This window comes from Oncorhynchus gorbuscha, linkage group LG05 (genome assembly GCF_021184085.1).
Source record: "Oncorhynchus gorbuscha isolate QuinsamMale2020 ecotype Even-year linkage group LG05, OgorEven_v1.0, whole genome shotgun sequence".
Lineage (NCBI taxonomy): Eukaryota > Metazoa > Chordata > Actinopteri > Salmoniformes > Salmonidae > Oncorhynchus > Oncorhynchus gorbuscha.
This window is the reverse complement of record NC_060177.1, coordinates 55195432-55220525: the sequence shown is the minus strand read 5'-3', so window position 1 is coordinate 55220525 and position 25094 is coordinate 55195432. Positions and strand designations below refer to the sequence as shown.

Genomic DNA, 25094 nt, shown 5'->3' with positions numbered 1-25094 from the left:
TGGTGAGTTGTATCGCCAGTTGTTTTTCCGCATATTGTATTTGTTTTAAACATGAGCTTGTTAAAAAAAAAAAAGGACCGTGTCTCACCAGTCACTGCTTGGTACAGAAACTATCGAGATGCTGTACTGTACTTGCAATGTTGTCAGCACTACCGCCTGTGTCCAGAGGCGGAGCCAGAGGGCTGTCCGAGGTGGCACTGGACACCCCTGACATCTGATTGGTCACCCAAAAATGTAATTCGCTATTGGCCATTTGATGCTGATTGACATCTCATTTCACCTCTTGTTGAAAGAAGCATTTATTTTGACATTTGGCGGCACATAATTCAAATCGAGGATGAGTAAAATAGAAAATTAACGTTGGTTGCGATATACAAAAGAAGAAGATAATATTTCCACAGCTCCACGAGCTCTTTTCGAAAGCATCATATTTAAAGTAAGTTTTAAGGTTTAGCATCGGGTTTAGGTTTCCTGAACAACTTTTATAAAAGTGACTCAACGTTAGACCGTTGGCTCTGTTAACAGACAGCTAATCCGATTAGAGATATCGGTTCCCAGTGTATCCTAACGTTATGTTTACACCTGTACTAGTAATACACACATATACAGTGCAGTGTCGTAAATTACAGTATGCTAATGTGGGGGTAACTAGTAGGCTACAGTTGTCAGTGTTCAGCAAGTTAACATTCAGCAAATTTGAAATCCATTAACTGTTAGATTTTCGTACTTGAACTCAAAACGAACAATTATTATTATCAATCTGTTAACGTTACTCAAAAGATGACCACAATTTGCATATAGCCTGTTTGCTATCGTAAAGGTGTAAGAAATTATAGCTTGCTAAATTCCTTAATGCAGAGTAGGGCTAGCCATGTAGTTGAGTTTAAGATACAGTTATGATAATGGAGATTTGTAATTAAGATTGAGGTTGGACTACAATGTGGGTAATAGGATGCTTAAATGTAACCATAGAAGGTCTTATTTTTGCATAGGACCAATTAAACATGAAAAGAAAGGGAGAGATATCAGACTTCGTTTTTACAGAAGCACAAACAGGCAGATCAGGTGCAAACAGGCCCCAGCCCTTGCATCACCCCAGAGCAGCCCCCTCCCTACCTGAGGCTAATCAGAGTCCGTGTGGTCAGACTTCACAAGGACCCAATCAACCGCCAGCAGGTCAGAGCATCTACCAGGCAGTCAGTCACAGGCCCAGTTCAAAATTTAAGTGTAGCTTCAGCTTGTGTGTAATAGGTGATTTTTTGTCAGATTTAAGCCTCACTTTAAAATGTTGGTTGTTGATTCATGTGTGTTCTTGTTTTGGTGGCTGTGGCATTTTTATTGTGATTATACACTAATGGTTCTTGTTATTTTAATGTAATAGATGTATCAAGGGATGACACAGAGACCTCTGGCTCTGAGCAAGACAGTGAGCCAGAGCTGCCAGGAGATGTCATCGAGCCCCTCCCATCAAGCACCAGATATGCTGTTCTAAAAGGACCCAATGGTAGGCCAGGCCTATACCTTAAACTACACATTTTGGTTAGCAGCTGTTAGTATCTAATCTTGTGGATCCCTTAATTATACATTTCCATAGAGATATGACACATTATTTAATGTGTTTTTCAGACATTTCAAGATCCAGAGAAGAGGGTCCTGTACAGCCGTGTTTGAAATAATTTCCCAGAACTCGGCATGGTACTAGGAAAAGAGCTTTCAACAGCTCCTGGTATAAAGGACAATTCATGGCTTGAATATTCTGTAAGTCAAGATTCAACTTATTGTTTCACCTGTATGCATTTTTCTCTGCCCAATGCACCTGAATCTGCTTTCACATCACATTCAGGTTTTTGTAACAGGACAAAGGCGCTGTTTAAAGATTCTGGGTTTAAGCTCCATTCACAGGCAGAGCATCATATCAATGCTATGTATGCTTGGAATCAGCATAAAATGGCTATTGACAGCAACTCATCAATGTTAGATGTCATAAATGAGGACCGGAAAAAGAAAGTGGAGGAAAACTGTACTTACATTGAAACAATTTCAGATGTGCTTCTATTAACTGTCACTCAGTATACCGCAGAGAGGTCATCGAGAGTCTGCTGACTCTCACAACAAGGGCCATTTTTTTGACAATCTTAGAAGAAATAGCAAAGCATGACCCTCTCATAGAGAAAAGGATGAATGCATGTGGCAATGCTAAATACACAAGCCACCAAATCCAGAACAAAGTTATTGAGGGCTTAGCTGAGGTGGTACAAAGTGAAATAATAAGAGAAGTAAAAGAGAAGTTTGTAGTGTAATTGCAGATTTTAACAAAACAATAACAAATGTCTTTATTTGTAAGGTACTATTACTACGGGGCCATCCACAAAAGCTTTTAACACTTTCAGTCAGCTGAAAGCTTAGATGCAGCAGGTCTCACAAAAATGATAATTGATTGCCTTGAAAACATGGTCTGGACTACAGAAATAATCTTATGAGCGGAAAGCATTCTGTTGTGTGTGTGCACGGATTAAAAACAGTGTCAGATTTGCATTTTATGTGCACTCTAATGCACATTGTTTGAATTTGGTTCTTGTTGATGCTGTAAAATCAGTACCTGAGGCATTTAACTTTTTTGCTCAGAAGCTTTAGAACTTTGTATCTGGCTCGTACATTCATCTCAAGTGGCTTGCAGTTCAGAAAGAGCTGTATCCACAGCAGCAGTCCAGAGCACTACAGAGACTTACGGATGGACGGTGGGCATGCAGATACATGGCATGTCGTAATCTGAGGGACAGGCTTCTAGCAGTTCTAAGAGTGCTACAGGATATCATACTTTAAAATAGTTATGATAGAAGGCCCCTTGCCTCCATTGATCTTTCTCAGATTTACATTTTATACGGCTTTTGGCTACCTTATGCAAAGTGCTAGTTGATGCTAAATTATTTCTGACAAGATCTCTTGACCTTGCAAGGGCTGTGGATCTAGTAGGTGCCCTTACAGACACATTACAGGACTACAGAAGTGAGGGTTACTTTGGAGAACTATGGAAAGAGATTGCAGAGTGCTGCAAAATAAGTGTACAGTTTTTAAAAGACAGCCTTAAACAAGCTTAAGATTTCATGACTCATTGATGATGAGCACTGCAGGACAGAGAAATAGTGACCAAAGTGATGGTGAGAGCTTCCAAATAGCTATCCTTTATCAGGTGTATGACAGTCTCACAGCTGAGCTGCAGAGGTGTTTTTCAAAAAAGAATTGTGAGATAATGCAAGGGGTCCAGTCTCTCAACCCAAAGACTACAACATCCTTGAATGAGGAGCTTCTGTTTGCCTTTGCTCAGACCTTTTGAGTCCGATTTAGAGGACCTCAGACATGAGGTTCATCAAACCAAGCGGATTCTTGATAGGAGAGAGAAAAGTGGAAGGAACAGACCATCTACTCTCCTTGACTTTGTTGTGTTTCTAGAACCTTATAAAGAGGTCTCCATGAGCTATTTCTACTTTGTAAGATTTCTGTTACACCAGTCAGCAGTGCTTGCGAGAGAAGCTTCTCAGCTTTAAAACTGATTAAAACCCACCTTAGGACAACAACGGTTGATGGCAGGTTAAGTCACCTCTGAATTATCAGTGTTGAGTCAAGGAGGGCACGCTCCCTCAACATGGATGAGTTTGTGAAACATTTTGCCAGTTCTCACCAGAACTGCATGATTATGCGGTTTTAAATTTACCTAGGATAATTTGTCACTTAGGCGGTCCCTCTGGTCATGATTAACACCTGCACTGTGTACTAGCTAGTACACTGACATTCTAAAATGATACATCCAAAGGGTATCATGACACACAGATTTAATTTGGTCTTGATTAGGCCAATTCCCAAACTTTTCTGTGCTGTTAGTTAACATTATATATATATATAAGCATAAATATATATATAAGCATAAATATGATACTGTAAGTTTGTAATTATTTTTTATTGTTCAAGTCCATTTCCACTTGATACCTGGTATGTCAAATCTTACCTCCTTGGTGCTTGAGCTTTATTTTTTGAAAATAATATTTAGGATATTATTAAACACTTATAGACCCAGATTATATATTCATGAAAACAATGACCCAAGTGTGTGTGTGTGTGTGTGTGTGTGTGTGTGTGTGTGTGTGTGTGTGTGTGTGTGTGTGTGTGTGTGTGTGTGTGTGTGTGTGTGTGTGTGTGTGTGTGTGTGTGTGTGTGTGTGTGTGTGTGTGTGTGTGTGTGTGTGTGTGAAGGAAAGAAATTGAGCTGCAGTTCTGAGGTAGAGACACTGACTATTCATCGTATGTTGAAGTATTCTAGTGAAGTAACCCTTTTTGTGTGGTCACACTATCTGCCACATTGAAGAACTCCGGGTTAAGTGAATCAGCACTTCTACATCTAATCAGCAATCATATGATTCATTCATGCTGCTTAGATGCCAGGTTAGGGTTACATTCATTTTCTGTCATGGTCTCTGGACCCCCTGAAGTAGTCTTTGCCACCCCATGTATAAAACTAGTTCTGCCTGTGTCTAAGTAGTGAAAACTATCATACGGTATGAAAGTGAACAATGCTTCATTGCTGAGCAATGCTTCAAAACCTATTTTTACAACACTAGGCTAATAAAATTCCTGCTATGGCTGTCCCATGCGGGCGCACGCTTCGCTTGTGGCTAGTCGCACTGTCGGCAGGTGGAGTCTCTTCTTGGTGCGCACTGATTAACCGCCCACTATCCTTGCCGAGGATAAAAATGTGACAAGATTCATTTTCAGCATCAAACCGTGCTGTTGTAACATTCTAGATATGACTAGCTCCAACAAATCCACTGTGGACATTGCGCACGTCTACAGGGGGACGTTTGTGCACTCCACCGATCACACAGCCGTGGAAATTCTGGAGGATAGGCTTCTGGGAGTGGACACAGAGGGGAAGGTCTGTCAGAATTAAACCGTGAAAGTGTATTTCAATATCTATGAACAGCATACATTATGTTAATTAATTTAGAAATAATCCTAGCAAAATGTATGTAAAGACTTTAATTTATGGTTAGGCTATTTTACATTGCCAAAGTGTCATATGCGTAGGCCTAAGTGGAACTCGCATTGTTTTATAGGCCTATGTTTTCCATCTCTTTTATATATTTTTAAAATGGTTGTATTTTATTTATTTGCTGCCCCAATTTCTATACATTTTACAAACCTGCATAGGCTAGGTAAATCTTTTCAAAACACTATAATAGCTAACTTTGGCACACAAAAATGCCCCAAGCCAGAATTGGATTCAGCATTTTTGTATGGATACCATTGACCTACACACCTACACACCTAATTCTTCAAAAGAAGATAAACCTGTTTCCTGCAATCATTATAATTGTACAGTGTGTAACTCCAGTAGAGGCTACAAAGGGCCTGTGACAGCTGTCACAAAAGTTGTGAAATGTGGTCTGGACTTTGTAATAATAGTTTCATGGAAATCGTTTCTTGCGATTTTACATTGCTTTGTCATGCATGTGATGTTTTTATCACATGTATTTTATTACAAAGGTTTCCCAAACGGACTCATGCCATCCAGATCCTAATTATGAGATTTCATTTGGTAATTGGTTGTGTGTGTGTGTGTGTGTGTGTGTGTGTGTGTGTGTGTGTGTGTGTGTGTGTGTGTGTGTGTGTGTGTGTGTGTGTGTGTGTGTGTGTGTGTGTGTGTGTGTGTGTGTGTGTGTGTGTGTGTGTGTGTGTGTGTGTGTGTGTGTGTGTGTGTGTGTGTGTGAAGGAAAGAAATTGAGCTGCAGTTCTGAGGTAGAGACACTGACTATTCATCGTATGTTGAAGTATTCTAGTGAAGTAACCCTTTTTGTGTGGTCACACTATCTGCCACATTGAAGAACTCCGGGTTAAGTGAATCAGCACTTCTACATCTAATCAGCAATCATATGATTCATTCATGCTGCTTAGATGCCAGGTTAGGGTTACATTCATTTTCTGTCATGGTCTCTGGACCCCCTGAAGTAGTCTTTGCCACCCCATGTATAAAACTAGTTCTGCCTGTGTCTAAGTAGTGAAAACTATCATACGGTATGAAAGTGAACAATGCTTCATTGCTGAGCAATGCTTCAAAACCTATTTTTACAACACTAGGCTAATAAAATTCCTGCTATGGCTGTCCCATGCGGGCGCACGCTTCGCTTGTGGCTAGTCGCACTGTCGGCAGGTGGAGTCTCTTCTTGGTGCGCACTGATTAACCGCCCACTATCCTTGCCGAGGATAAAAATGTGACAAGATTCATTTTCAGCATCAAACCGTGCTGTTGTAACATTCTAGATATGACTAGCTCCAACAAATCCACTGTGGACATTGCGCACGTCTACAGGGGGACGTTTGTGCACTCCACCGATCACACAGCCGTGGAAATTCTGGAGGATAGGCTTCTGGGAGTGGACACAGAGGGGAAGGTCTGTCAGAATTAAACCGTGAAAGTGTATTTCAATATCTATGAACAGCATACATTATGTTAATTAATTTAGAAATAATCCTAGCAAAATGTATGTAAAGACTTTAATTTATGGTTAGGCTATTTTACATTGCCAAAGTGTCATATGCGTAGGCCTAAGTGGAACTCGCATTGTTTTATAGGCCTATGTTTTCCATCTCTTTTATATATTTTTAAAATGGTTGTATTTTATTTATTTGCTGCCCCAATTTCTATACATTTTACAAACCTGCATAGGCTAGGTAAATCTTTTCAAAACACTATAATAGCTAACTTTGGCACACAAAAATGCCCCAAGCCAGAATTGGATTCAGCATTTTTGTATGGATACCATTGACCTACACACCTACACACCTAATTCTTCAAAAGAAGATAAACCTGTTTCCTGCAATCATTATAATTGTACAGTGTGTAACTCCAGTAGAGGCTACAAAGGGCCTGTGACAGCTGTCACAAAAGTTGTGAAATGTGGTCTGGACTTTGTAATAATAGTTTCATGGAAATCGTTTCTTGCGATTTTACATTGCTTTGTCATGCATGTGATGTTTTTATCACATGTATTTTATTACAAAGGTTTCCCAAACGGACTCATGCCATCCAGATCCTAATTATGAGATTTCATTTGGTAATTGGTTGTGTGTGTGTGTGTGTGTGTGTGTGTGTGTGTGTGTGTGTGTGTGTGTGTGTGTGTGTGTGTGTGTGTGTGTGTGTGTGTGTGTGTGTGTGTGTGTGTGTGTGTGTGTGTGTGTGTGTGTGTGTGTGTGTGTGTGTGTGTGTGTGTGTGTGAAGGAAAGAAATTGAGCTGCAGTTCTGAGGTAGAGACACTGACTATTCATCGTATGTTGAAGTATTCTAGTGAAGTAACCCTTTTTGTGTGGTCACACTATCTGCCACATTGAAGAACTCCGGGTTAAGTGAATCAGCACTTCTACATCTAATCAGCAATCATATGATTCATTCATGCTGCTTAGATGCCAGGTTAGGGTTACATTCATTTTCTGTCATGGTCTCTGGACCCCTGAAGTAGTCTTTGCCACCCCATGTATAAAACTAGTTCTGCCTGTGTCTAAGTAGTGAAAACTATCATACGGTATGAAAGTGAACAATGCTTCATTGCTGAGCAATGCTTCAAAACCTATTTTTACAACACTAGGCTAATAAAATTCCTGCTATGGCTGTCCCATGCGGGCGCACGCTTCGCTTGTGGCTAGTCGCACTGTCGGCAGGTGGAGTCTCTTCTTGGTGCGCACTGATTAACCGCCCACTATCCTTGCCGAGGATAAAAATGTGACAAGATTCATTTTCAGCATCAAACCGTGCTGTTGTAACATTCTAGATATGACTAGCTCCAACAAATCCACTGTGGACATTGCGCACGTCTACAGGGGGACGTTTGTGCACTCCACCGATCACACAGCCGTGGAAATTCTGGAGGATAGGCTTCTGGGAGTGGACACAGAGGGGAAGGTCTGTCAGAATTAAACCGTGAAAGTGTATTTCAATATCTATGAACAGCATACATTATGTTAATTAATTTAGAAATAATCCTAGCAAAATGTATGTAAAGACTTTAATTTATGGTTAGGCTATTTTACATTGCCAAAGTGTCATATGCGTAGGCCTAAGTGGAACTCGCATTGTTTTATAGGCCTATGTTTTCCATCTCTTTTATATATTTTTAAAATGGTTGTATTTTATTTATTTGCTGCCCCAATTTCTATACATTTTACAAACCTGCATAGGCTAGGTAAATCTTTTCAAAACACTATAATAGTTAGCTAACTTTGGCACACAAAAATGCCCCAAGCCAGAATTGGATTCAGCATTTTTGTATGGATACCATTGACCTACACACCTACACACCTAATTCTTCAAAAGAAGATAAACCTGTTTCCTGCAATCATTATAATTGTACAGTGTGTAACTCCAGTAGAGGCTACAAAGGGCCTGTGACAGCTGTCACAAAAGTTGTGAAATGTGGTCTGGACTTTGTAATAATAGTTTCATGGAAATCGTTTCTTGCGATTTTACATTGCTTTGTCATGCATGTGATGTTTTTATCACATGTATTTTATTACAAAGGTTTCCCAAACGGACTCATGCCATCCAGATCCTAATTATGAGATTTCATTTGGTAATTGGTTGTGTGTGTGTGTGTGTGTGTGTGTGTGTGTGTGTGTGTGTGTGTGTGTGTGTGTGTGTGTGTGTGTGTGTGTGTGTGTGTGTGTGTGTGTGTGTGTGTGTGTGTGTGTGTGTGTGTGTGTGTGTGTGTGTGTGTGTGTGTGTGTGTACAGTGCATTAGGAAAGTATTCAGACCCCTTGACTTTTTCCACATTTTGTTACATTACAGCCTTATTCTAAAAGTTAATTCAATAGCTTTTTCTCCGTGATCAATTTATACACAATACCCCATAATGACAAAGCAAAAACAGGTTTTTATACATTTTTGCAAATGTATAAAATAAAACACCTGAAATATCACGTTTACATAAGTATTCAGACCCTTTACTCAACTTTGGCAGCAACTTTGGCAGCAATTACAGCCTTCGGTCATCTTGGGTATGACACTACAGGCTTGGCACAAGTTTCTCCCATTCTTCTCTGCAGAGCCTCTCAAGCTCTGTTAGGTTGGATGGGGAGCGTCTCTGCACAGCTATTTTAAGGTCTCTCCAGAGATGTTCGATCGGGTTCAAGTCCGGGATCTGGCTGGGCCACTCAAGGACATTCAGAGACTTGTCCCAAAGTCACTCCTGTGTTGTTTTGGCTGTGTGCTTAGGGTTGTTGTCCTCTTGGGAAGTGACCCTTCACGCCAGTCTGAGGTCTTGAGTGCTCTGGAACAGGTTTTCATCAAGGATCTTGCTGTATTTTGCTCTGTTCATCTTTCCCTTGATCTTGACTAGTCTCCCAGTCCCTGCTGCTGAAAAACATCCCCACAGCATGTTGTTGCCACCACCATGCTTTACCGTAGGGATGGTGCCAAGTTTCCTCCAGATGTGATGCTTGGCATTCTTGCCAAAAAGTTAAATCTTGCTTTCATCAGACCAGAGAATCTTGTTTCTCATGGTCAGAGTCCTTTAGGTGCCTTTTGGCAAACTCAAAGCGGGCTGTCATGTGCCTTTTTCCTGAGGGGTGGCTTTTGTCTGGCCACCCTACCATAAAGGCCTGATTTGGTGGAAGGCTGCAGAGATGGTTGTACTTCTGGAAGGTTCTCTTATCTTCACAGAGGAGCTCTGGAGCTCTGTCAGTGTGACCATCGGGTTCTTAGTCACCTCCCTGACCAAGGCCCTTCTTTTCCGACTGCTCAATTTGTCTGGGCAGCCAGCTCTAGGAAGAGTCGTGGTGGTTCCAAACTTCCATTAAGAATAATTGAGGCCACTGTTCTTGGGGACCTTCAATGCTGCAAACGTTTCTTAGTACCCTTTTCTAGATCTTTGCCTCGATACAATCCTGTCTTGGAGCTTTACGGAAAATTCCTTCGACCTCATGGTTTCTTTTTTTCAATTTCGAGTCGCAGTTCCCTTCCCTGGAAGTGGATGGCGCCAAATGTTTATGTTTAAACTCGGACAAAACAGAGATGCTAGTTCTAGGTCCCATGAAATACACAGATCTTCTATTGGATCTAATAATTAGTCTTGGTGGTTGTACAGTCTTCGCAAATAAAACTGCGAAGGACCTAGACCTTACTCTGGACCCTGATCTCTCTTTTGATGGACATATCAAGACTGTTTCAAGGACAGCTTTTTTCCATCTACATGACACATACCAAAATAAAGTATTAAATAACTTCAGTTTGTGCTGTGTACGGCTGCTAGAATCTTGACTAGAACCAAAAAACTTTTTAAAAAATGGATCATATTACTCCAGGGCTAGCCTCTCTAAACTGGCTTCCTGTTAAGGCGAGGGCTGATTTCAAGGTTTTACTGCTAACCTACAAAGCATTACATGGGCTTGCTCCTACCTATCGTTCCAATTTGGTCCTGCCGTACGTACCTACACGTACGCTACGGTCACAAGACTCCATTTGTATGGAATGGTCTGCCTATCCATGTGAGGAACACAGACTCGGTCTCGACCTTTTAAGTCTTTACTGAAAGACTTATCTCTTCAGTTGGTCCTATGTTTGAGTGTAGTCTGGCCCAGGAGTGTGAAGGTGAACGGAAAGGCACTGGAGCGACAAACCGCCCTTCCTGTCTGCCTGGCGGTTCCCCTCTCTCCACTGGGATTCTCTGTCTCAAATCTTATTATGGGGGATGAGTCACTGGCTTACTGGTGCTCTTCCATGCCGTCTCTAGGAGGGGTGCGTCACTTGAGTGGGTTGAGTCACTGACATGATCTTCCTGGCGGGGTTCATGCCGTGGGGGAGATCTTCGTGGGCTATACACGGCCCTGTCTCAGAGCAGTAAGTTGGTGGTTTGAAGATAACCCTCTAGTGGTGTGGAGACTGTGCTTTGGCAAAATGGGTGGGGTTATATCCTGCCTGGTTGGCCATGTCTGGTGGTATCGTCAGACGGGGCCACAGTGTGTCCCGACTCCTCCTGTCTTAGCCTCCAGTAATTATGCTGCAATAGTTTATGGCTAGGGTCAGTATGTTATATCTGGAGTATTTCTCCTGCCTTGTCCTGTGTGAATTTCTCTCGGAGGACCTGAGCCCTAGGACCATGCCTCAGGACTACCTGGCCTGATGACTAGTTGCTGTCCCCAGTACACCTGGTCATGCTGCTGCTCCCATTTCATCTGTTCTGCCTACGGCTAAGGAAACCTGACCTGTTCCCCAGACATGCTACCTTATCCCGGACCTGCTGTTTTCGACTCTCTTTCTCTACCGCACCTGCTGTCTCTGAATGATAGACCTGCACACCTGTTGCACCCTCTCAAACACTGTGATTATTATATTTTGACCCTGCTGGTCATCTATGAACGTTTGAACATCTTGGCCATGTACTGTTATAATCTCAACCCGGCACAGCTAGAAGAGGACTGGCCACCCCTCAGAGCCTGGTTCCTCTCTAGGTTTCTTCCTAGGTTCTGTCCTTTCTATGGAGGTTTTCCACACCACTGTGGTTTTGCATTGCTTGCTGTTTGGGGTTTCAGGCTGGGTTTCTGTATAGCACTTTGTGACATCGACTGATGTGAAAAGGGCTTTATAAATACATTTGATCATAGCAAAGAGTCTGAATACTTCTTTCTGTACAATAAGTTGTTTCATTTTTTTTCTCACAAACCTGTTTTAGCTTTGTCATTGTGTGTAGATTGATGAGGAAATGTTTTTATTTAATCCATTTTAGAATAAGGCTGTAACGTAACAATGTGGATAGGTCTGAATACTTTCCAAATGTACTGTTTGTTGAGGGTGTCTGTGTCATCTGACTATGCCTTAATGTTTTACAGTAGATCAATTATCAATGCATGGATAAATTATATTTAAATGAATTAACACCTTGTTGAGTCAGGCTCTGATTGTCTCTCTCTTGCGCTAATCAGCACCTTGTTTTTGGTTGCTTCTCATGTTGACAGATTGCCTTCATTGGGAGTGGGCAGGAAGTCGACAGTCTGTCACAGAAGTGGGGGTTTGAGGCCTTGGCTGTTACACAGCTTGGACAGTAGTGAGTGAAGAGTTCATCTTATGAGAGTAACACTGATTCCTAATTCCTAATCTATTTGTGACTGAAGTCCATTTTGTTGTCTGTAGTGAGTTCTTCATGCCAGGGATGGTGGACACCCACATCCACGCGTCTCAGTACAGCTATGCAGGCACAGCCCTGGACCTGCCCCTGCTACAGTGGCTCAACACGTACACCTTCCCAGTGGAGGCCTGCTACAAAGACTTGGAGTTCGCCCGCAACGTCTACACCCATGTCGTGGTGAGCGGTCTGAGCCAAACTAACAAACCTCAGCCTATAGAAGTAATCAGGGTCGTGTTCATCAGGCACCAAATGGAAGAAACAGACCTGGACTTGTCTAATAAGAAACACACAATGTTTTAAAATATATGCCATTGCGCACCTGAATCAATCCGTCCCACTTGCATAGAGGATTATAGACCATTCTTATCCTTATTTTCTATTCTAAATCGTCTGTTATACTTATTTAAAGCCTTGTGTTGCAGAGGTTAATATTGCAATGATAATGGACACTCGGGAGCAGCAACTTTGGTTGCCGTCTTTAATTTCCCTTTGTGTCTATTTTCACTGCTTTTTTTCGGAATTCACTGCAGGGCAGGGATAGGGATGCCAAAGGAGGGCCAATAGCAGGCTGCTATGGCCATTTTAATAAAGGTTAAAGAGAGCGTTTACGTATGTGAAGCTTTAGCTTATTTTAAATGACCTGCAGTGTAGCAAAAACAATACAAATGTGAAGTATTTAAGTTGCTTCCTTGGCTACTGTAAGGAAAGCTCACAGTGACAGTAGCATAGAAAATCTGATGAAATCTGGATACATTGTAACACATAGCAGGCTAGGGCAGGTGATATTTGCACTGATGGAGTGGTGTTTATGAACAATCGGGCCTGAATACTAAAACCATCTCTTGTCTATTTCAGAAAAGAACCCTGAGAAACGGTACCACTACGGCTTGTTACTTTGCCACCATACACACCGACGCTTCTCTCCTGCTGGGCCAAATCGCAAGTGAGAAAACAGACACAAACCTGCACACACTCTACCGCTCACTTGCACGATGGCTTAACATTGAAACATTGTACTTTGACCTGTTCCCAGTGTTCTTCTCGCCTGTTTAACTCTTGTTTATTACATAAGTACTAATGACAGAGGAAGGGAAGAACATGCTCTGTGATAAAAGAGCACGGGACATTATTTGACTGGCTGTAAACATTAACCTCAGTCACAATGTACAACTACCTGGAATACACACACACACACGCCTCCACTGCGTAAGTTGTTATGCAACAACTTATCAATCAGTCTCTTTTTTTTTAAGGGGGATTGGGACTCCACTCTTTCAAATGTGTTATATTTATTTAGACAGGAAAGTAGGGAGACTGACACCAGGGGATAGACTGTATTAAATGTGGTAGTGTGGGGATTTATAACCTCGCTGCCGGGGGACACAATACAAGTGGTCTGGAGACAGCTGTGTTGACTGCTAGGCCAGCCTCCGGCACCCAGTCTCTCGCTATGTAGTTGGGTTATGTTGACCATGTTACATTTGTTATTTCACAGTGCAAACGTCATTGTGGGGGGAGTCTAGTGTGTAAATGTTTTGTTAACGCTTTGAGTCCCAGGCTGTAATCGGAAATATTTTTGTGCTTCTATACCAATGACGGTATAGGAATGGACAAAGCCGTCGATCACGTGACACCATTCATTTCTATGTGAAGACTCAATAGCACATTGAAGCCAAATGAAGTCGGTTAAGATAGCATCTCATGGATACATAACATGCGCAGTTTGAGCTAATTCAGGAAGTGGTGTTGCAGGCTAGCTCAGTGCTGCCTCCCCTCAATGAGTAACTCAAATTGAAGGCTGGCCGGGGTACTGCAGGCTGCCATTAGCAACTAAATTGTCCTTCTAACTTCTATGATTTTTACAACATTATCATTTGAAGGACTTGTATATGGTGTAGCAGTTATTGGTACCATGATTGTCTTCAAATTTGTATTTTATTTACATGAAGATTGACCACAAAAATGGCCATTTTCCCATTCACTATAATGGGGATCTTGTTTTCTGCAAGCAACGCCTGCAGTATCGCAGTTGGCCTTGAACTCCTGTGGCTTCATGGGTCTGTTGATCTGTTCCGAATTCTCTTAAACATTTTTTTTTTTTTTTTGCGTTGGGTTCCTCTGTCTTCTGCATCTGCCAGACGATTAACCTGTGTGTTGATGGGGGCTGAACTAGAACGGTGTTTGTGAGACCAAGGCTGATCGGGGCGGATCCCGAAAGCTGTTCTTCTCACAAAACCCGTCTGTGACGTCCAAGCGGTTTGAGCTACAAAAAGCATTATGACCCCACTATGAAAAGCTGAGACTGTTTTGCTCTGACACTCACTCCGCACAAGAGTCGTTAGAAGGTAAGGAAGGGTTCTTCTACATAGAAAATCATACACAATTATTGCATTGGGATCGTCCCTGATGTTTTCCTAAGCTTTGCTATATCTCTCAGATCCACTTCAGAATTATCCTGTGGATGTTCAAGTTTATTTTGCCAAGTTCAATTTCTGCCCCGGGGGTTTGTGTCTATAATACTGTAATAAGATCGCATAGTTGCTGTCACAAAGTCCAAACTCCACGCAGTTGTCACTGACTAGTTGTATAATAATTTCCCACCAAGGAAACAATTTCTGCAATAAAAACACGAGGTTATTGCTTGCCATACCTTTTTACTTATTGACATTTGTCAATAAAACTTATGAATGTAAGTGTTTTATTTTTGTGTTCTACTTGTTGTCCTGAAAATAAAATGATAAAACACTTCAGTGTGAGGTTAAATGAGGGCAGGGATAGCAGGTAATGAAAGTATTGAGTTTCAGGTACAGGGATTGGCTGTACATGAACATCTTAATTTGCTCCATTCCATCCTTATGGTTTCCCACTGTAATGAAAATTATTTTCACAAACACCAGCTCAGAACAAGACATGAACATAGGGTTTTGTATGTAGAGGAATCTGTCACTTTCACATCTACTTACTGCATGCATGGAATGTTTGTCCTTTGGTGGTTGCATTACTCCTCCTAAACCGTCCAGAGTTTGTAGGACACCAGAATTGTTTCACCACAACCAACAGCGCTCCCCCCTTTTGGTTTATGAGATTTAATGTTAGCTTTAGTTTATTAAGGTTATTCCAGGATGCTGATGAGCAACGTTACAAATGTCCCTTTTGACTCCAGTCTGATACGGTCTCGACAGAGTGCTACTCTAATCACACCAAATGCAGCTCCCCTGATGGGTGATTTCACCAGTTTGGTGACCTTTTCCAATCTTTCTTGTCATTCCAGATGATTTTGGACAGCGTGCCCTTGTGGGCAAGGTGTGTATGGATATAAACAACTTTGTCCCACATTACAGAGAGACGCTAGACAAGTCCCATGACGAAACCAACAGGTAGGTAATAGACAGAAGAGGGGTCAAGGCTGTATACATAATAAAGATTTAAATGATTAGAGCATATCCCATATCTTTTTGTCCCGCCCCATTTTGATATCTGGACCCCAACCATGTGGAAAAAATTATGCCATTAACTAACGGTGACTGTTTCGAACATTTTTATTTGGGGCTATGGCAGTCAATTGAAAGACATTCTAACAGTATTTCTGATTGTCTTCTCAGCTCCACATCGCATGCTTTTAATGTGGGGCTTTGACAGTCAATTGCAAATGAGTCTGACATAATGTATCTTGTCACATCACCACTAGTTGGATGGGTGGGCTTGATGCATGTCACGTCGGAGCTTCTCAAAGTCAGGGGTTTTAATGCAGATGAGCGCACTGAATCCAGCTTCACACAGACATGAGCTGGCGAAGGGTCCCATGAGTTTTATGGTGCTTTCAAGACCGGGAACTCTGAAAATACTAGGTCAGTAAGTCGTAGCTTTAGAAAGAGGCCCGAGTTCCCGAGTTGGAATTTCGAGTTGGGTGACCGTTCAAAACAATTTTTCGCAGTCGGTGATCATTTTTTCAGGGTGCCCAGTTGTCTTAAATGCAAAATATGTCCTCGTGAATAGAATCCCCCAACATGTATAGCGAACATGGGCATCTCGGCCCTCACAGCTAACGTCCACTTGGAGAGCATAAGTTGGGGCGTTTTTGAGTAATTTAGTCAGTTTCCTCTTGATTACTAGAAATAGTTTACATTCTTAGTTTAAAAGTGTTATCTGACAAGGGTATTGATGTGAGTTTCTGTGTCTCTGCCTCCCCACACATATTTTTCACCATATCAATTGCGGCCGATAATATCAAAGTATCTGCATTGGTGTGTGGTTTCATAGCGGGCCTAGCCTTTCACCATGGGAATGATTTCAAATGCAACGGTCAAGTGCAGCCTTTTCCCATGATCTACGGGTGCTTTGTGTTTGAATTTGATCATTTAGATTGGAATCATTTTTATTTTTAAGGTTAACCACATTATGATGATTTTGAGACACAAAGGCATATATTTTTTTCCCCCCTCGGGATTTTGGATATTCTCGCGCCACCCTATTTTCATATCCAGTCCCAAGTTTTAGAACTTCTGCTCTAGCCTCACAATATCTCTCACAACATTTGTCATATTTCAACATACAGAACAAGTATGGCCCTCAGAAAACAAAACTCATCAAATGCATCCTCAGCAAATCTGAAAGGAGAAATTAGTGAGGAAATCATTGTCTCTGAGCCAGTTGCTGCAGTCTGAAAAACAGGATTCAGTCCTTCCTTACAGTCACATCTTGCCCAACACACATCTGAGGAGTATTGATTAGGAACCAAACAGAAGGAAATGGAATGAATCGGAGAGGGACCTACCTGATAGAAATTTGTTTTCAAAATTATTTTGAAGGAAAAAATACAAATGTGATTATTGTCTTGTGTTGCTCTAGGTTCATTAGTGAGATGTTGAAGAAGAAGGTAAGACTCCTCAGCCCTGCTAGCACAGGGGGGGTTCTAAGGGTACATGTACAAGTCAGTGGCAATGTAGGGATTGTACCCCCCCTCAAAAAAACATTTGTGATCAGAATCTGTGAAAGGAGCTTTTAGGATATTGCTCACTAGGTGTCTTTCTGTCTTGTTTGGGGCAGTACCCTCTTGTAATGCCAGTGGTGACCCCGCGCTTCGCCCTGTCTTGCTCTGCTGCCCTGCTGGGTCACCTGGGAGAGATCGCCAAGAATAACCACCTGCACATCCAGGTGAGCTTTGCCAGCCTGTAGCCACAGTAACCAAGTCAAGGGGATCCTATGGGAATGTCCTTTGAGGATAATCATTTATTTATCTGTATTTATCTCCCTTCCATTCTCTCTCTCTCTCTTGAATTTATACACATTGATAATCACCTGAAGATTTAAAAATACATTGACTGTCTCTGTGATCCCCAGAGTCACATCAGTGAGACGAAGGAGGAGGTGAAGCTGGTGAAGGAACTGTTCCCAGACTATGACTCCTACACAGACGTCTACCACAAACACAACCTTCTCACTGACAAGGTTAGCCCAACACACACAGTACAAGGACATTCTATGGATAATGAAAATCATATTGCTGATTTATGATGATAGTGGTAGTAATGGTAGTAAGTATGCTGATGATTATCATGATAGCGGTGGTAATGGTAGTAAGTATGATGATGATTATAATGATTGCGGTGGTAATGGTAGTAAGTATGATGATGATTATAATGATAGCGGTGGTAATGGTAGTAAGTATGATGATGATGATTATAATGATAGCGGTGGTAATGGTAGTAAGTATGATGATGATTATCATGATAGCGGTGGTAATGGTAGTAAGTATGATGATGATTATCATGATAGCGGTTGTAATGGTAGTAAGTATGATGATTATAATGATAGCGGTGGTAATGGTAGTAAGTATGATGATGGTGATGATTATAATGATAGCGGTGGTAATGGTAGTAAGTATGATGATGATTATAATGATAGCGGTGGTAATGGTAGTAAGTATGATGATGATGATTATAATGATAGCGGTGGTAATGGTAGTAAGTATGATGATGATGATTATCATGATAGCGGTGGTAATGGTAGTAAGTATGATGATGATTATCATGATAGCAGTGGTAATGGTAGTAAGTATGATGATGATTATCATGATAGCAGTGGTAATGGTAGTAAGTATGATGATGATGATTATCATGATAGCGGTGGTAATGGTAGTAAGTATGATGATGATGATTATAATGATAGCGGTGGTAATGGTAGTAAGTATGATGATGATTATCATGATAGCGGTGGTAATGGTAGTAAGTATGATGATGATTATCATGATAGCAGTGGTAATGGTAGTAAGTATGATGATGATTAATCATGATAGCGGTGGTAATGGTAGTAAGTATGATGATTATTATCATGATAGTGGTTGTAATGGTAGTAAGTATGATGATGATTGTCATGATAGTGGTTGTAATGGTAGTAAGTATGCTGATGATTATTATAATGATAGTGGTGGTAATGATAGTAAGTATGATGATGATTATAATGATAGCGGTGGTAATGGTAGTAAGTATGATTATAATGATAGTGGTGGTAATGGTAGTAAGTATGATGATGATTAATCATGATAGCGGTGGTAATGGTAGTAAGTATGATGATTATTATCATGATAGTGGTTGTAATGGTAGTAAGTATGATGATGATTGTCATGATAGTGGTTGTAATGGTAGTAAGTATGCTGATGATTATTATAATGATAGTGGTGGTAATGATAGTAAGTATGATGATGATTAAAATGATAGCGGTGGTAATGGTAGTAAGTATGATTATAATGATAGTGGTGGTAATGGTAGTAAGTATGATGATGGTGATGGTTCACAGACTGTGATGGCTCACGGTTGTCACCTAACCGATGAAGAGCTGAAGCTGTTCAGAGAGAAAGGGGCGTCCGTCGCTCACTGTCCCAATTCCAACATCTCGTAAGTGTTTCTCATTACCCTACAGTTCACGTCCTTGACTACGCCTGTGTTTTCCCAAGGGTCATTGATGGAAGATGTGAAAGGAAAGACCATGTCTTAGGATTTAGAAATAAATCCCGATTCTTATTTTTATATCATACCCTATTCTTTTAAAACACAGCAGTGATACTAGATATCATATCAGCACTCAAGATAGAACCTGCCCATGTTCTCTCTCTCTCTCTCTATTTCTCTCTCTCTCCTCCATATTTCTCTCTCTCTCTCATTTCCCTCTCTCTCATTTTCCCCTCTCTCTCACTCATTTCCCTCTTCAGGTTGTGCAGTGGTATGCTAGATGCCCGCAGGGTTCTGAACCACAAAGTAAAGCTGGGGCTGGGCACAGGTGAGTCCATGACAACACACTACAAAGCAGATCATCTTCCTTTTACCAGAGCGCACTGTGTTCTGTATCGTTTTTAGCCCATGAAAAAAACAAATGTACTATCCCTGAGTTGTCCATATTTTAAATGTATAACTAAATCGTGGTTGAGTTATATAATAATCTATATATTTTTGATCAAATTAAAGTTGAATGAAGTTATTTCAAATGGCACTGACAATATTATTTCTTAGAATATTTATTTTACATTCATTACGATTTGGGATGATCCTGTTTTTTCATTGAGGCTGGCAATAGAGGCAACTTTCTTCTAGGTTCCCTGTCCGGTATCAAACTGGCTTGACACCATAACAACATGAGATAAGCTGATCTGCTGGTTTATTTTATCACACAGGTGCATGTTATTTCCCGTTAGTATAGTTTTTAGAAAACCAGTGCTTTTTTGTTGTTGCAATTGGCTCTGTGTTTAACGCATTAACACATTTGTTTGTGTCTGCACTTGTGCGTGTGTCTGTGTTTCCGGCCTTGCAGATGTGGCAGGAGGCTACTCTCCCTCTATGCTGGATGCGGTGCGGAGAACGATGGATACCTCTAAAGCCTTGACCATCCAGGACCCCCAGTACCAAACGCTCACCTTCGAGGAGGTCTTCAGACTGGCCACACTGGGAGGCAGCCAAGGTGGGAGACCTGGCCGGAGGGGTGGGAGGGTCATCGTCACCACTATTATTACATCAATACATCAATCAGTATGAATGATTTGATACATGATGATTTTATGAATTGATACATGATGATTTATGAATTGATACATGATGATTTATGAATTGATACATGAATTGATACATGATGATTTATGAATTGATACAGATTCATGCGCTCAGATGTTACTTTTCAAAACGCCTGTGCTGCAGCATCGATACATTGCTCACAGCACAAACGTTCTCACAGGGTGATGCCAAGCCAATAAGTTTATATGCAATCACCTAAACGGCAATGAAATACATAGGTGACATTTCTGAAATATAATCCACTGACTGTACAGGTATATCCATTTTGCAGCACATGTATTTGACCTGCACTACAGTCAAAAGCCGTTTAATGAACCCAACTGTACATCTGTGTATTTGTTTATTGAGTCCTTGATTGATGAATAATTGATTGATATTCTGAGCTCTGGGTTGATTGTTTGGTTTGTAGCCCTGTCCCTGGATGAGCATACAGGAAACTTTCAGGTAGGGAAAGACTTTGATGCTCTGCGGGTGAACACGGCCATAGCAGGAGGACCCATTGATCTCATCAACCACGGAGAGGGGCCTAAGGTAGGAACCAGTCTCCCAATACATAAAGCAGGGATCATCAACTAGATTCAACTATGGGCCAATTCTTTCTTGAGCGGATGGTCAGGGGGCTGGAACATAATAACAAATCATTTGTAGATTGCAAATTGATCACAAGAAGCCCAAACGGATATAATAATTTCACACCTTGCTTTCATTTGTATATGATCACATACCTGTATATCTCTCTGTTATGCGTGGGAATACATTGGAACAGATTTCCAAAATTAAAATCGCTTTGAGCTGATTTGCCTGTGTTCCTACTGTCTTGTGTCCCAAAGAAATATATATATATATATTTTTTTTTTAAATTTAAAAATAATATTACTTTTTTGCAAACAAAATGGGGGGGGGGAATAAAATGGGAAACCCCTGTTACCTGTTGAGTCATTCTGTCTCCCAATACATAACATTAATCTTGGTTCCATTTGATTTCAGGTGCTCCTGGAGAAGTTCTTGAATTTGGGTAAGAGTTTCGTTTCTGTCTCTCTCACACAACATGTTTTCAGACTTTGGTGGATGGGCCCTTTACGTGCCATGAAAGTATTGTGGCGAATTCACTGATAGCCACGACGGGGACTCAAACCTGGGTCCTTGCAGCTGTCAGCCAAGAGGTCCAAAACTCTTGAGGTCATCACTAGGTGTTGTAAAATCTCTCAAGTATGTTCAGGTTCTTTTTTTTCTCCTTCTTTGTTCCCCCTTTCCCTTCCTCCTTTCAGGGGATGATCGGAACATTGCGGAGGTGTACGTGGCAGGGAAGAGAGTGGTCCCATTCGTGGTAACAACATAGATTTGGGTTTGGTTGCTGGATTGTTGTCAATCTTGTTACCATCTGTCTGAACCCTCTACCAGTTTACCTGACTGCTGTTGTAACAGGACAGGAGGTGATGAGGAAAATGTATTCAACGAGAGGGATTATTACTCTATATACATTGTGTGTGTGTTTTCAATCATCTAGTGTAATTACATACAGTTAAATTCAATGGATGATATTGCTGCTCATCGTGAAGTTCAGAGTGAATCCTATGTTGTCATACTTGTGTCGTAACCCAAAGAACATCATTGTCTGTTGTTTTTGTTATTTCAAAGTCGAGGGAAATGTGTGTGTTTATGAATGTAGGTTTATTCAATTCAAGTAACTTTTATTTCCTGAGAGGGAACTTCATCTATGGTGACGGCTTGATATTAACAAGATATATAACAACACAGCAACATAAAACACGTGCAGTATAATAGATTAGATGCAATCATAGGCTATATACAAACACAAATAAAAATGTCAAGGGTTGAAGAGTTTGATGGATGATGGCACAAAACTAGAAGCTGCTCTCTTAGACTTTGTCTGCCAGAGATCTATGTATCTCTGCGCCAGGAGGGAAAGGGAGTTGTACTGGTCCAAGACTTATCTCCGTGTGTAAGGTCCAAAGCTATTTGTTCCCCCTATTGTATCTGTAGCTTTGCATTTGTCCGGATTTTACAGCATCCTTGACTTCGTCTCGGGCCTAACAACACAAGTGCCAATATATCCTCCAAACACCAGTTTCTCTGGCATTAGCACTTAACGGTCATTATTATGCAACTGCTGTTCCATGCTACAGTGCTGAGTTTAGCAGAAAAGGCTACAGAGTATCTGCATGATTTTAAGTGAAAATGTGTCTCTTTTTGTTTGTAAATTTTTTCGAGTTTTCACACCTGGAGGCAAAGATTTTAACACATTATTGATAGTGGTTCCAGGATAAAGTGTAGGGTTATATGAAAATATAGAGGCTGAACACTGCAAACAGCATAGCTTTAAAATGATTTTGTTAAAGCAAACATTCCTCCAAGCCAGATATTTTCCCCGTCTCACTATAACGCACAGATCTACTGCACTTTAGACCCATCTGTGTGTGACAGGTGACAAGCTAGAAGTGACCATGTCCATTTGACAGCCTACCATAGCACAATGTGGGTCCACTATAAAGACTTACAGAGATTCGAGTTTCTGGTCCACAGCAAACACATCCCATTATTTATCATAATTGTCAAGCTGTGTTTAATTTGAGCTGGATACTGCTGGAACAGGAGTGTTACCTTCCTTCTTCAAGAGGTCACCAATGAACCTAGAGCAACACACAAAACCGTTTTGGGACTGTTTCGTTCTGGAACCTATTTGGCTGGATGGCAATGATTAAAATACAAAATGTCAAAGTAGCCTGTCATTACGATCATTTATGCGGTATTAAAACAGATTCTGCCAAAGTCTCCAGTTGTGTAAAATGACTGAGGTAAAGTTTCAAGTTGGATATTCGACAGATATTTGCGCTTTCAAACCTCAATAGCTTTCAAACCACTTGAGCCACAGATTCCAAATAAGTGTCATGATGTTGGAAAAATTGCACACATTGCGCAGGTCTTATTTTCACGATTTGGACATTTTAATTCGTTTTCCAAAGCTTTAAAAAAAATGTGGAAATGTGAGCAGGATTTTGTATTCCTAGTTGAATTAGTTAGGGAGTGTAAACAGTTTACATTTTAATTTCAAAAGCTCCTTGGTCATGTGACCTACTTGACTCAAACAAGGTTCAGATTGTCCACTGACTACCCTTCTATATTGCACACCCTTTGGTTGGTTAATTTATCTCACACGTGGACATTCTGAAGTTCGTTTGAGTCCAGTAGGTCACATGACCAAGGAGCTATTGAAGTTTTAAATTCTGAAAAATTAATGTAAAATCGAGTGAGATGAAAATGGACAAACTAAAGGGTGTGTAGGCCCACTGAGTGTACACTCTGAACCTTGTTTGAAGTCAGTAGGTCACATGATCAAGGAGCTATTGAAATGTTAAAATTCACGATGAGCAGCATTGTACACCCTTTAGTTTGTCCATTTTCATCTCACTTGATTTTACATGAATTTTTCAGAATTTATATAGAATATCTATTTAACAGCGGTACACATTAAGAGAGAGACAGATAATATCTCCTTTCATCGTTAATATCAACCATAAAGGAAAATGGCAAAGTACGAGAGTCATTGTCCAAAGCAGGAATGGAGAGTGAGCTATTGAGGTAGGCTGCAGTGGGTTTGCTGGGCAATACATATATATACTGAACATGTAACCACAGTAATGGTGGCCAGAAAATCAATGAATAAAAATGTTATATTGACAAATTAAACAAAATGTAGATCTTTAATCTTCTCCAACATGTCAAGAGACACTACTTCACACCATAAGTACAAAACATTTCAGTGTTAACTCTATCCCTGGTTGATTGTACATGTCAGAGCCTCTTCAGTGTGTATGGGGTATAGCATACATTTTCAACAACAAAGACTGCACTTCCAGTTTGTGTTCTTTACTCTGTTGAACTCTTGTCTTCATTCCTAGTTACAGCACGTGGAACCACCGTTGGCATGCAAAACATTCAATCTAAAACAAAACAAAGCGTAACACGTTATAAATAATATCAACGCAGTACGACGAATTAGCCATCCATTGTGTTATATCATAAATTGTCTTACATGCCATCACTGTTGTCAGAAACATGTTAAATAACGTTACTAACCCAGTCAGTCTGAGCCACATCCACGTTTTTTTTAATGAATTTTTTATTTAACCTTTATTTAACCAGGCAGGCCAGTTGAGAACAAGTTCTCACTTAAAACTGATCTGGCCAAGATAAAGCAAAGCAGTGTGACAAAAACAACAATGCAGTTAGACATGGGATAAACAAATGTACATTCAATAACACAATAGAAAAAGTCTATATACAGTGAAGGTTCTTTATCAGTGGCACACATGAAGCAGTTGTTGGCTTTGTTGAACTCTGAAATCATAGACATGAACTGAACATATGGCTGTCCCACACAACTACATAAAAATAAATAATGTACTTTAAATTAAATGTCATTACATACCAGACATTTCTTTTTGCACTTGCTCCATGTGATTTTGTGAAGGTACTATATCAAGTTGGGAGGGGATGTTGGGGAAGTTCTGTGCATCTTCCTTGGCCATCTACACCAAAAAATAAAATATAGTTTTTGACCTAATTGTCACATAACAGCTAATCATTCATTATTGAAAATCTAACTATCAAACCTGCAATACAAAGACCACACAGCTGAAGGTGTCCTGCATAGTGAGTTATTTCCCCTCCTTTCCACTTTATGTCTGCCCAGTCTTCTTTTCCATGGCAGGATCTTCTCATATTGAAGTGTTATATTTTTATGTAAACATAATGGAATTCTGATTAGTTATAGGCAAATGAATACACAGGCCTAAACTGTATGCTGATTTCCTTATCACTATAATCTAGTAGAGGTCATTTATTTTAT

At 40.6% G+C, this 25094-nt stretch overlaps 1 protein-coding gene across 4 annotated transcripts; it reads left to right on the top strand.

Annotated features, from left to right (window-relative positions):
* Nucleotides 1–317: 317 nt before the first annotated feature.
* On the top strand, nt 318–24666 carry LOC124036087 (guanine deaminase-like). Of its 4 annotated transcripts, XM_046350230.1 has the most exons (16): nt 318–436; nt 1382–1504; nt 1627–1758; nt 11995–12083; nt 12170–12341; nt 13020–13107; nt 15436–15541; nt 17013–17040; nt 17211–17318; nt 17505–17612; nt 18960–19057; nt 19372–19439; nt 19968–20114; nt 20634–20755; nt 21212–21239; nt 21493–24666. In XM_046350230.1, the coding sequence occupies exons 3-16, from the start codon at nt 1693–1695 to the stop codon at nt 21561–21563; spliced, it is 1299 nt and encodes a 432-aa protein (XP_046206186.1). In that variant the 5' UTR covers nt 318–436; nt 1382–1504; nt 1627–1692; the 3' UTR covers nt 21564–24666. The 4 variants fall into 4 exon arrangements, with proteins under 4 accessions (XP_046206186.1, XP_046206185.1, XP_046206187.1 ...); XM_046350229.1 differs by lacking the exons at nt 318–436; nt 1382–1504; nt 1627–1758 and adding an exon at nt 4719–4926; XM_046350228.1 differs by lacking the exons at nt 318–436; nt 1382–1504; nt 1627–1758 and adding an exon at nt 7744–7947.
* The last annotated feature ends 428 nt before the right edge of the window (nt 24667–25094 follow it).

Bases quoted from the DNA above. Each gene is read 5' to 3' on its own strand.
- LOC124036087 (XM_046350229.1), top strand. From the start codon at position 4,798: ATGACTAGCTCCAACAAATCCACTGTGGACATTGCGCACGTCTACAGG. The intron at 4,927-11,994 runs GTCTGTCAGAAT...TCATGTTGACAG, and splicing joins GAGTGGACACAGAGGGGAAG to ATTGCCTTCATTGGGAGTGG. The intron at 19,058-19,371 runs GTAAGTGTTTCT...TTCCCTCTTCAG, and splicing joins TGTCCCAATTCCAACATCTC to GTTGTGCAGTGGTATGCTAG.